The sequence below is a fragment of the Sphaeramia orbicularis genome, chromosome 18 (assembly GCF_902148855.1).
Source record: "Sphaeramia orbicularis chromosome 18, fSphaOr1.1, whole genome shotgun sequence".
Taxonomy (NCBI): domain Eukaryota; kingdom Metazoa; phylum Chordata; class Actinopteri; order Kurtiformes; family Apogonidae; genus Sphaeramia; species Sphaeramia orbicularis.
Window position 1 is genome coordinate 27135935 of NC_043974.1, and position 13660 is coordinate 27149594.

Consider the following 13660-nt stretch of genomic DNA (forward strand, 5'->3'; position numbering starts at 1 on the left):
ACCACTCCTGGAATTTTTCTGATACACCTCATATTCAACCAAGCATCTGAAACAATGAAGAACCAAAACTATCATTATTACAACTTGAGAGTAGAAATAGCACAAAAATAGATTTTCCTCTTCTTTCAGCCGTGCTTCATCATTCTTTCAGAGAAAGGAAAAACGTTCATGGTCGAGCTCATGCACGAGAGCCGCGAGCACCTTATTGATTTTGAGGGTCAAATCGATACATTTCATCGTCTTGATTGGATTAACTGTTTCAAGTTCAACTTTTAATTGGATTTCTACTTTCTACAATGAGAGCTTATTTGAAAATCAATAGGCCAATCAATACCTCTGTGTTCAGAAAGTTCAGCTGTGGAGCTAAAAATGAAGGAACGCAGTCGGCACCTAACTACTAGTCATAATCATACACACTAATATTTGTGTTTTTAGGCATTTGTGTAGAGTTTTAACATTTTTTTTTAGAGAAACATTCCGTGATCTGCTCCTTTAAAAGCTAAAATATTTTTTTAATGTAAATTTGGAAACACAAACTCTAAGTTTTCTTGACTGAAATACTGAAAAAGGCACCTCAGCTTAGAATATGGATTTCAGGGACGACCCTATAAATGTGACCCATATGGATATAAATCTAAAACTGAGCATTCTACTTCTACGTAATTGGCGATCAGATATTAAATTCAGACTTAATCCTCGTCTAGGCTTGTCAAAAAAGCAGCAGAACACGCCAAGCCACTAACTCCCATCCTAGACGGGACAGGTAGGCGATAACTCGTCCGAGTATAATTTATGTTTACCAAGCATGTGGCTAATTATTTCTTTTGTTCAGCCAGATGTCATAGACTGTAAAAGTAGCAGGTGGTCACTTATTTAATTAGTCTAGTTGACCAACCATGACTAGAGATTAGGAAGGCAGACTATCATTACATGAAGTGAACTCCACAAACTTCATGTCCACAAAAGTAAACACAAGTAAATAAGTGTTGTATTATAGGAAAACAATATTCTGCTGGATTGAAATTGTTGGAGGACAGATAGAACGAGGGGGAGAAAAACAAAAGTTTGACAGAAAAACAGCTTCAATAAACCAAAGTGGTCATATTTAGTCTGCCTACCTTTGCACTTAACATGTCTTTAACCCTTTTGTTCAGACAATATGAGATTTACTGAGTTAATTTTCTAATATTTTATACCAGGTTTCAATCAACACATGTTTCTAACTGTTTGCACTGCTATTTGCCATGAGTTCAAAGGTCACACTAAATAGTCACTTTAACCTTTAGAACACATTGAGTTCAGTTTTTTTGTGTCTTTTAAGTCCACATACGCCCTGTATTTTCTTGTTGTATCTAAGGAAAAGAGAAAACAACAAAGCTAAACCAGGCTCAGACCTTTTCACAGTCTTGTATATATTAGAAAACCTATCTTTGGTGAGTGATTTTTAGTTGATGTGAAACTGGAATACGTCATATCAGGAATAATCCGTCTTAAATAAATGCGATATTTTATGGTTAATTAGAAGTATGTGTCTGTTTTGATTTTTTTAATCTGACATAAAATATTTATCAAACCTGGATTAACATTAGATTAACAAAAAAACATTTAACTATTATTAAGCTTCTTGCAATATCTGTTGTTCAGCTACTGTTTTGAATTTATTTGTGACTCATTCTATACACGAGTCTCAGATGACCTTATATATATTACTATAGATGGGGGTGAATGAGGACACTGGTGTGACAATCCAGAGTCAATTAAGGTTTCCGAGGGATAATAGACTGTGTACTCATGTGTCTGCACACACTATATGAACATGTAACCATTTTAGACAATACCCATATATTATGTTCACGGACCATGCACTCATTACGTACGCCTCAATGAGACTTAAGAACTTTTCAGGACAATGAGCATTTGGTCTGAGACGAGTGCACTGGCTTGATGTGACACGTACAATAACACGTGTACAGAGGAAAAACAGACTATGGAGTAAAGCTACACAGTCAGACTTTGATGCTGTTGAATGTTGATCCATGTTAGACAACAGGGTCGCCATATTTAACGTCCAAGGCTAACGCATAAAAGAGCCTCTTTGTTCATTTGAGACAAACAAAAGTCGCTTTTCCATTGGACATATGCGCAAAACTTCACCAATATTTACTAAATCTTGATGTCGACCAAATGTGATGATTTGTTTATTGATTTTCGCAAGATGTCACGAGAAGTCATTCCATAAAAATGGCGACAAACATAAATATCTGTTGTTTTAAATCCAGAATACTTGTTACCTCTCTATCCCGTACTAAATTAAAAAATAATGAAGTTTCCTCCTGTGTCCACACATACCGCGCCATGTTTATTTTAAAATTCTTCTTCTTTGCTTGTTGTAACATCTATCAACATCCGTTTTTTTTTTTTTGTTCACATGACTCTAGTTTCGCAAAAAGGGCTTTCCATCCTCAAATTTGGAACCCTTGGCGTGTGTTCAAAGAAAATGGGAGAAACGACTGGGCACAAGGTTTCCTGAAGATGTATGGCAATCTATATTTCATAACATTCATTTATCCTCAATCTGTTTAAGACACAGGTGTCAAACATGCAGCCCGGGGGCCAAATCTGGCCCGTCAAAGGGTCCAGTCCAACGTCCGTAAGTTATAATGTACATGTGTAAATGACAAACTGAGGCTGAACATTGTTAAAATTACACTTTTTTTTTCAGTTTGTTCATGTTATTCACATTGTTTGAAAGGATAGTTTGTAGATGTAAACATTTTTATAATGTAAATTTACTTTTTTCGCTTTAAAACACAGAGAAAAGTTTGGAGTCAACATTATTTGTATGTTATTATTGTATATTGTTATAAATGTTATATTATTTTACTGGTTCGGCCCACTTCAGATCAAATTTAGCTGAATATGGCCCCTGAACTAAAATAAGTTTGACACCCCTGGTTTAAGACTTAGAGTAATTCAGTTCAAGGTAGTTCACAGACTGCATTGGTCTAAAGTGAAGTTGGCAAAAATTTAATCAGACTTGAATCCTACTTGTGATCGTTGTGAAGCTGAGCCAGCCACACTGTCTCATATGTTCTGGCTTTGTTCAAAACTGAAAAACTTTTGGCAGTCTATATTTAAATCTCTTTCAGATGTAACAGGGTCTCATATTGAACCTGAGGCAACAATTGCAATATTTGGCATTACATCACATTTTCATTTTAACCAAAAATCTAAAAATCTAATTGCCTTCATCACTCTTCTAGCTTGTACACTAATATTATTTAAATGGAAAGATAAACAACCTCCAACATTTAAATCTCGGCTTCTGGATCTTTTACATTTAAGATTGGAAAAAATTTGATATTTTATAAGAGGATGTGCCAATAAGTTTTTCAGTACCTGGCAACCTGTTCTGAATCACATAAAAGAGGTAGATCCCTCACTTATTCCAGCGTAGTCTTGTTAATACGAATCTGTGACTAATATCTGTGTTCCTTATTTTTTATTTATTTATTATTATTGTTAATGATCATCTTTTTTATGGTGCAACAGGGTGGGAATGTTCATGGGTTTGGGTTTAAAAAAAAACAAACAAAAAAAGTATGACTGTATTGTTTTCTGGATGACTCAACATGTAATAAAAACACTTTGAACATAAAAAAGGTCTTTCCATTGCAGTTTTGCATGATATACCAATTTTGCTACACCCAAAAAAAAAACACCTCTTCCAAGTGCAAAACCTTTTCACTGAAAAGTTTGGGCAAAATTGTTGTTTTTCCATTAGGCAAATTTTTATACGCAAGTTATATTCACACAATTTGAAGGTCAATAGAAAGGCGACTAGTGGTGTAGGAGTCAAGGCCTTACTCTCCCTACCAGCTCATCTCAGGTCTCCATTTAAACGAAATTCACCCTTATTTTCACGATACAAAAAATTCAAATGAATGTTTGACAAGAGAAGAATCACCTCCGAGTTCTTCAGAATCTAATTTATTATAATATGAATACCTACATATATGATAACTCCTATAACCACAGGAACACATTTTTATAACATGATAATATATCATAGATTTCATAGACAAAAAGAAACAAATAACATATTTACTGTGTAATAATTTAATTCACATAAATCAACTGTTCCAGAGTGTGAGGTTTCATTTGAACTGATTATACCTGAAAACACATAACAAAATAAGAACAAAAACGGCACCAAACCTAGAGCCCTGGGGGACGCCTGATAATGGCTGCTAGGGAAAGTGAGTGAACATGACCTCTCTGAGAAGTTCCCACCTTCAGTTTACTGCAGCTCTGGATTCACACAATAAACATTAACAGCATGAGGTGTTGAGGCTGACACATTGTTAACTGAAGATGTTGTAAAACTTTACATGGCAGCTACAGTAGTGTTCGTCTTGGCTGAGATTAAGGAAGAGTTGATAAAAGCAGAAGTGCACTGATCACTTTTTATAATTATGATCAAAACCCATTCATCCACTTTATATATATATATATATATATATATATATATATATATATAAAGTGGATGAATGGGTTTTGATCATAATTATATATATATAATAATAATAATAATTATAATAATATATATATATATCACACATAACAATACATTTCAGATTTCCACTACTCCTAAAACTATGTGATGTATTATTGCTTATTAAAATGATAATGCCTAAAAACAAATCACGAATGCCATGTGTCAGTAGCTCCTTCCTTTAGTGGCGATCCCATACTTTTGCACATCCAACCATTTCAACACAAACAAATAAAAATACATCACATAAACATCCAGAACCTGAATTGGAGTTATAAAAACCACTGAGCAAAGTCATCACCACACACTCGTGCGAATGCAAACAATCAGAATAAAATACGAAACACAATATAAAAAACAGGCTGTCTTTTCGAGCGTACCACAGATGCAGTAAAACAGACTGTGTGCTAGTGTGAAAATCAGTGCATAATATTGAAAACAGCTACCTCCAGATATTTGGTGAAACATGCATTAACTGAGGGCACACAAACTATTGCAACATTTCCCCAGGTCTTTGGCTTGTACGGAGACCGAAAACACAACATAGAGCCAGAGCAAAAAACAAATAACACCTAGACAGGCACTTAAAACTACTTGGATACTGGTATATTTCCCCCCAATACAGCTGTTTACATACAGGTTTAGCTAAGACATAGCCAAGTATTACTCTTGTACTTATATTATTGATAAAGTTACTGATATTTAAAGCCACTTGCTTAGACACATTTAAGACCTATTGTAACTAGGAAAGCGAAAGCACTAAAATGAGTACAAATCACAAATCATATAGTCATTAGGGTAAAAAATCTAAGAGGTCAAAAGTGATTTGTGCCAATGAACTCTAAGTGCAGTGCTGATTAAAGTTAAAATGGTATGCAATACTTGAAACATTCCTGGAAGGATTTTACAACAAGTCTTAATCAGGTCTTGATGCAGAATGTTCTTCACTCTCAAAGAAAAATAAAACTATAGTAGGTTTAAAGTCATAATATGTAAGATTTTCCAGTTGAATGTGGTTCAGAGTTCCTCCCAGCTCAAGTGAATGAATGGGACAGAGGGAGACAGCAGTGTTAGTGTTAGTTAGTGTAGACATAGCCATGAAAAAGTGAAATAAAATATTATTTTCTGATTGTTTCACAGCAGTTATGTTTTAAAGTTTGAGTCTATGAGCTTGAGACCCAAAAGGGAAATTTGGTGTTTTGACACAAACTTTAATGAATAAATAATAAACATTTACTTTTTTGAATGAATACATTTAAGTGCACACTATTAGACAGGTATTACATTAACAGAATTTTTTGTTATTGATACTCTGAATAATCTTCCAAATCAAGCACTTTCTGATTAAAATGTGGGATATGTCAATATTATGCTAGTTTTATTAGGATTGCGCTCAGACAATGAATCAAATTTGCACTTTTTACAAGACAACCTTTTCCGGAGGGTTTGATGAAATAACGAAATGACGAATAAATTTTTTTTTTAAATACATTTTGCCTATATTGAAGGAGAGCAACCCTTAATTTCACTGTAACTTGTTTTCTTACAATGACATATAAATAAAGTCATAAACTCATAAATGAAATGTGTTTTTGTTCAATTTCTTTAGCCATGTTAACAGCTTATTAGGAATTAGTTGTTTTCTGTGAAAATAGCTGAAGCATGTGTTGTGTGTGTGCTGTTCAAATGCTATCCCCGAGAAATCTCCAAAACATGGCAACATGAGAAGGAAATAATATAACACAAACCAGGGTACTGTCTAAGTAGGTAAATATTTCTAAATGACATTTTTAGGGGGTCAGAAGTCATGACTAGAGTCTGTTGATCGTTTTTAAAAGGAAAATCTTACATATTATACCTTTAATTGTTTTAATATCCTCCAGTTGTAGTTGGTATTAGCTTCCTTCAGATGCTGGATTTTGTCATGGCCTGGTAGGTTTACACCATCTGCTTGCTAGTACATGCCTTGATAGCCGGCTTGTCATCTTCCGTAAAAGTATCACATATCAGTATTCAAGGTAACAACTCTGTCCTGTAACCATGCTTCGTCAAACTTCACTTCATAGGTAAATTGTTCATACAGCAATGCGAGAAAACATTCATTAAAGTTCAACTGATTAAATTAATACAGTAGCAACAAGTACGTTTGCTATTCACAGAAATTTCCAAACGCTCCCATAATAGTTATTTCATTTAAAGTTCACCAATCAGAGAACATAACCCAAAAGCAGCTCATGTGTATAAAATAAAAAGGGCAGGGAAAAAGAAACAAGGCACCAACTTTATACAAAAAAAATGCCTTTCTGATAGACACACTGGAATTACCCTAGTTCTGTCTGTAGCTGATTAAAGGTCAGTAGTAAAGGCTCTTTATTAAAGTAACCTGAGTGAGGGTCCCTTTTGCCAGCTGCTTTCAGGTGAAGACTTCCATCTCTTTGATGCAATTAGCCATTAAAAGTGGCTTCCAAAAAATGCCAGAAGTCACAGTGAGTAAAAAAAACAACACTTTCCTGTCATTCCCAGTGGTGTTTCTTTACCCTGTTTACTGCCAATCTGGGCCTTGAAGAGAAAGGCAAAAAACAAAACGGAGAAAAAAATAAAAAAGAATAAATAAAAGAGAAAAAGTTTCGAGTATCCAGTGTCAAACCGAGACGGCTGCTCAGCTCCCACAGCACAAAAGAGGTCGGTGAAAAAGGCGAGCAGATGGATTCTTTGCGTGTGGATAGAGTTTTTCATCTGACTGAAGGTGCCAGCCCCTACCATCTGTACAGGTAAATGGTACCATGGAGCTACCGGCCTACACGTGGGTGCGGAAGTGGTGGCTGGCTTGGAGCGGCTCTCTGCTTCGGAGCGGAATTAACCACAGGAGTTTCCAGCGAGTGCCGCAAACCTCAGCTAGCGCCCGCTGCCAGGACCTCTTTGAGTTGTATCTAAAAAGACAGAAGGAACAATTAAAACATGTATTAGAAGATCAAATAAATGCAACACATGTGAGATTGAGAAAAAACAAATTAAGAAGACTCACATGTCATTTGAGAACTGAGCCATTTTCTCTATGGTGGTAGTATCCTGTGAAGCACAATGCATAATAATCATCACGACCATTTGTGACTGTGCAACATGATCACACAGCTTCTTCAATTTGTAACTAACCTCATGAGCTTGATGGTTCGCCCTTCATAAAATGAATAATGGCTTTCACGACAATGGCATTTTAGTTGATGATAGTGTTATTTTATGTACTTATTTTTATTCCAAAAACAACAAATGGTTTATAAAATTATCTAACCTAAATAACTAAATAAAAATAAGAGAAATAATCTAATAAGGTACAAAATAAGCATACATTTAAAAAGACAATAGATAAAATGTGATAACAAGTGGTTATTATTGTATGAGTGGATGCACATGTGTTATGGCACCTCAACACACACAAAAAAATATCTATCAGAGTAAATAAAGAAAGAAGCTAAAAAAATGACCTAAACAATATAAAGCAATTACCATTAATCTGAAAGATTAGAATTTGACCACAAATGTCTCAATTTGTTCTTTACTAATTTAAGAGGTAGAAATATCTATCAGGTGTTGGTGGGAATTCCACAACTCAGCAGCAGGCTTCTTGAGTGGAAACTGCCCACTAGTGATTTAATTGTCTGTTTCTACTCATTGTACATCCCTAGTTCATTTATTTAATTTACCCCTCATTTAACTGAGATGGGCTCATTAAGAATTAAAAAGTCCTGATCAAGAAAGACAGCAGCACACTTGACAGTGATTAGTGATGGGCAATAAATAAATGACAAAAATCTAATTAAATAGCAAATAATTAACAGTGCTTGTCCGAGTTATTAATGCATAACTGAATCAGGCAAAACATCTACAGCCTCCAAATCATTTTAAAATCCACTTAGAAATTGTCCAATGAGACAAGCTCTTTAAGTTTTATGTCATATTGCACATTGTTCTGAGCAGAATGAGCAGCTTTTCTCCAGTTTCAATGCAGACCTTTGGTACAGGTGATCAGTATAAATCCTGAGACTGAACCCACCTGTTCTGTGCTTTTCTGACTCATGTACTTTTGGAGATATGATGTAAGCTGATGGAAGACAGACTTATAGATAAGAAGATGTCAAAGTTTTAGTCAACAGATGTATAAGACAGATCACCATGTTGACATGTTGTTTAGGCGTGTGTGCAGACCATGTAAGCAAACTGAAGAAACATATATAACACATCACTGTAGTCTAGTACAGACATGCATATATCTATGCAAATACATTTGAATATAATGTTAATATTATTTGTATGTTGTAAATATTGTAAAAAGAAAAAATGTATATGATATTGATAATTGAAATAAAAAATGTTTAATTTGATATTTACTTTTGTTGTCCATCTGTGATGCTGCCATTTGTCAAAACTCTTGCTATTTAGGTATGATAAAATATTTTTTTCCTCTAACCAATTATTAGGTTGTAAAATAGAGGGTTTAAGGTATACACTGAATACATTTTAGGATGAAAATGTCATAGCAACTTCACTTTTGAGTTCTTTGTAATTCTTGCAAAAAAACAGATGTTCATTTTTTGGCCACCCATGACGCAGTAGTTTTGATATTTTTCATTTAAAAATATTTGAAACTAAATTTTGCCCTTTGAGTATGCTTAAGATGGCATTTAGACCTTTCCAATTATGTGTAATATTTGTCTTAAACTTGTCTGGTTCAAAACAGGTGAAGAGCTTTGAGATAAGTGTGTCCATTAAATGTCAAATGGGGGAAAACCATATGGAAATGACATCATCCAAATGTTTTCATACAAACAAATGAAGACAGTTGTGATTATGCAAAATAACTGGCGTTACCTCAAATAACTGGCATAAGACGATCATTCGACAATTATATCAGGCCTAGTAGAGTCACGATTTAGGCAGCACACAGACACGCATGCACTCACACACAGTATGATCCAACTTTCTCTCTCTTGTTTCTTTTCTATTGATCACTACATTAACGGCATTGATTATTTTATTTTTGTGCACTGTTGTCATGCTGCTCCGTCTGAGACCTACATGCTGGGTTTTGAGTTCCTCCATTAGTCCGAGAAGTCTAGTCATTACTGTGTACTCACCGAGAGGATGCCCGCCATCTGAGTGTAAAACAAGCTTGTCATGCCGCCGAACATGACCACACCCATGAGCGCCGACACCCTCAGCAAAGCCAGTTCATGACGTGTTGTAAACTTTTCCTGTCAGACGAACAGAAAAAGACAAACCCACTGATTTAACTACTCAACCACTTTGTCAGTTGAAGGTATAGCTTCCTTCTTCTCTTGAGGAATGTACCTGATCTAGTCCTGTCAGTGGCTGGAAGTAATAGTATTGGCAGAAGTCCAGCACTAGTGTGAACAAACTGAGGACCTGAGCGTAGAAGCAGAGCTGCAGGAAGAGCCAGTGGTTGTCTTCTCCCACACAGTTATTAATCCTGGAAGGAAATAAAGTGGATTTAACACGTAAAAAAATAAAATAATAGTGAATATTCTTATCTTGGAGTTGCAGAGAGAAAATATTTAGTGAATTCGTTCAACTTGTTCTAATCGTTGTCACTGGGGAAAAAAAGAACCACAAAAAGAATCAATGTATTTCTCTAGTAACTATGTTGTCCCCAGACTAAGATCAAATAAAGGCAAATTCCTTTGTGTTAATATAAGATTTAACATCAGAGTAAACTCATTCATATTGATAATGGAGTACATTTTGTATTTGTTAAAATTCAACACTTGTGTAACTGTGACCATGTTACTTCCACTTATGATACATTCAGTGATGACAGCTTTGTTGTGGTTACTCTGAATAAACCCTATATCCGCTTTGTAGTTTAGAAAAGGAACGAGAACAAGCTCAAGAATTTGTGTCATTCTGTGGAAACTTTTCACCTATAATGTGTGAGTGAATGGTTCTATTTATCAACCCTGCACTGAACTGGAGACATGTCCAGGGTGTACTCCGCCTACGCCCAATGTCAGATGGGACAGGCTCCAGCTCCTCCACAGCCCTCTAGGGTGCAGTTATGCAGTTTTGGAAAATGAATGAATTAACCATTTTCATAAAAGAATGTTATCAAATAATGGTTTGACATTTTGGCAAAACTGTTTGGATATATGTATGATTTATATTTGTATTATATCATATCATACAAATTCTTCTTTTTTTTTTTTTTTTTTTTTTTTATTGACTTCATTGTCCCTGACTAGAAATTTGACATTTGTGTTCCACCCTTTCTAGTACACAAAGAGCATGTGCTGCCATTCAATGCACCCACACACCAAAGCCAGATCTAAACCAGTACTTTAGTTGAGGGCACTGGCATGAGAATTAACCTGGTATGTGATACCAAGGGAAACTGGAGAACCTGGAGGAAACTAGCCAGACATGGGGGAACATGCAAATGCCACCAGGAATCAAACTTGAAAAATTCTACTTGAGAGGCAACACTCCAAAGATACTACTTCTACTAAAATCAGCCCTGTTATCTACTATGCAACCATGTGTCTAATTTTTTCACATTATAAATAAAATATTAAATCTACAGTCGTGGAAAAAATTATTAGACCACCCTTGTTTTCTTAAATTTCTTGTTCATTTTAATGTCTGGGACAGCTAAAGGTACATTTGTTCGAATGAATATAATAATAACAAAAATAGCTCACAAGAGTTTAATTTCAGAGCTGATATCTAGCCATTTCCCATGGTTTTCTTGATAATAACCAAAACCCCTTAAGTTCTTACATCAACAGCTACGGCATAGTACTGCCAAAAACAGTGCTTTTAGGCATTCCATGTTTTCTTTTCTGTCTGTTTTTAGTCACATGATACACACAGAAGTTAGTACTTGATTGCATAACCATTGTTTTTGATGACTTTTGATGACCTAATAATTTTTTCCATGACTGTATACTGTAGCCTTCTTAAAGGTGAGTGTATTCTTACCAAGGACAGTGGTGGTCCATTCTGCGGACACAATGGCCACATCTACTGCAGTGGTGGGACCTTTTCGGTCTCATTAAGTTGCATTTATTGCACAATTCCCAGTGTTCTCGCTCTGTGACATGAAGACAACAATTCTTTATTTAATAATGGTTAGTCTGGCAGTGTTAGTAATGGTTATAACACACACAACCTGACGTAGCTGCTATCGTGTAAATTAAAGTGCTTCGATAAACTGACAATATTACAGTGTTATTTATGTATGCATCCATGTAAAATATGCATAATGTGGTGTGGTGGTACAACAAAAGACATCAACAAAGGGGTAAAAGAGTGAAGAGTGGGTTTTTCTGTTTCTGTACCAGAATGAGGTATATGGGGGTCTGTAGGAAGACGGCCAGGATCTGCTGTGGAAGCTCTGAAAAGGGCCATAATGCAGAGTCCTGATGCTATGTAATAACCTGAGGACAGACACAGATAATAACACACATATTTTCATTAATTCAGAATGGAGATTATTTCAATACAATTACATATTTATGAGTCTGATATTTCTCATGTTTCAAATTAGGGGAATCAAACACAGCAACAAGGACACTCACAAACAACAATGGCCCAGGGGATGTGTCCTTCACTGTAGTGTGGAAGTAGAACTAGCTTGGGGATGAAAAAAGTGTTGTAGAGCCAGATCCCAAACACCACACTGATACACAGCCAGCCCATGGGGTCCACCACGAAGTGCAGTCGAAGCTTCATGGCTGCAGGGACTCTGATGACACCTGAAATGTTCATACATATCAATCACACGCATTTGTGACCTCCAAACAGCCGCCAGAAATCTTCCATAAATATTAAGCATCCAATTATCTGAAAGGACTGAGCGTACTTTAAAGGGGTCATTTTATTAACTGACAACACTCTACTCTGACTGTATGCCAATGGTGGGTTGTCTCCTGTTTCTCTGTAAGGCATGACAAACACTGAATTTATATATTTATAAAGCACATACTTTTGTCTAACCTCTTTGCATTCTTTAAAAATGAGGACATGTAGAACAGACACAAATTATTTAATCATGTGGCAAGAACCCTCATCTCTCCTTATATTAAAAAAAAAAATAAAAAAAAAATAAAAAAATAAATAATAATACTTTTACACACTGTATACAGGCAGAAAGAACTCAGACTTGCTTAGTGTCTCATGGGAAAATTAAATAGCTGATTCTATCATTTTGTATTTTACTTTGTTGTCTCAAATTTCCTTTATTGTTGAAATCTTTGTTGTTTCTGACTATAATTGGGTTGTTTTTTGTTTTTTTTTATTATTCTTTAAGATTTATTGTTGCATTTATTATTACTATTTAGATTTTTTTTCTCAATTTACTGGAAATAATGCCTTCAGATACTGAGCAAAGATTTATTATTAATAATAATAATAATAATAATAATAATAATAATAATAATAATAATAATAAGGATGAAACCTCCTAGTGGGCCTACAGAAGCCTTTAATAAAGCAGGTGTCTGAACTAGCCAAATAATACACCTCTCAGCGTTTAACACAGATTTAAGCATTAGAACCATAAGATGTCTTAACAGTCACAGTATAACACGGCATAAACATTCCGTCTAAATCTAAATACTCGTATTTTAAGCTCGATTTGGCGAAAGAACACCTACTCCATCCCTCATACACAGATATGGCACTGACAGTTATGATGGGCTTGGCTCTGTAGCCTCACTGTTGTGTTAGCTAACCTGAGCGGGACAACCTAACTTCATCCACTCCGGCTCATATAAATGAAACAGGGCTGAATGTATTCAGGCTCAGTCATCATTTCTCAACCAAAAAATGAAAATATACATACTTTCCCCCCCTTCGCTGTCCAATTGAGCACAAGTAGGACTGTAGCTACTTCCTTATCCGAGCCTCTGTGGGCTGGACAGGACCAGTGTTTAGCTACATGCAACACAAACCCCATTTCCGGTTTTTGTTAATTTAGAAAATAAAATTTTCATGGTCTTCCATGGATCAAGCCGTCCTTCAGTACTTTTTTAAACACGTAAGCAGTTTTATTACAGACACAACACAAACACAGAGAGAGAAAACAAGCTGTTA

General features: G+C 35.4%; 1 protein-coding gene across 1 annotated transcript; it reads right to left on the reverse strand.

Moving 5' to 3' along the window:
* Positions 1-4572: 4572 nt before the first annotated feature.
* On the reverse strand, positions 4573-13498 carry zdhhc21 (zDHHC palmitoyltransferase 21). The gene is made up of 8 exons (XM_030162690.1): positions 13410-13498; positions 12145-12321; positions 11905-12003; positions 11546-11657; positions 9902-10040; positions 9688-9804; positions 7581-7624; positions 4573-7485 (listed from the first exon to the last, which is right to left on the reverse strand). Exons 2-8 carry the CDS (start codon positions 12296-12298, stop codon positions 7353-7355), a joined length of 798 nt encoding a protein of 265 aa, XP_030018550.1. The 5' UTR covers positions 12299-12321; positions 13410-13498; the 3' UTR covers positions 4573-7352.
* Positions 13499-13660: the final 162 nt, after the last annotated feature.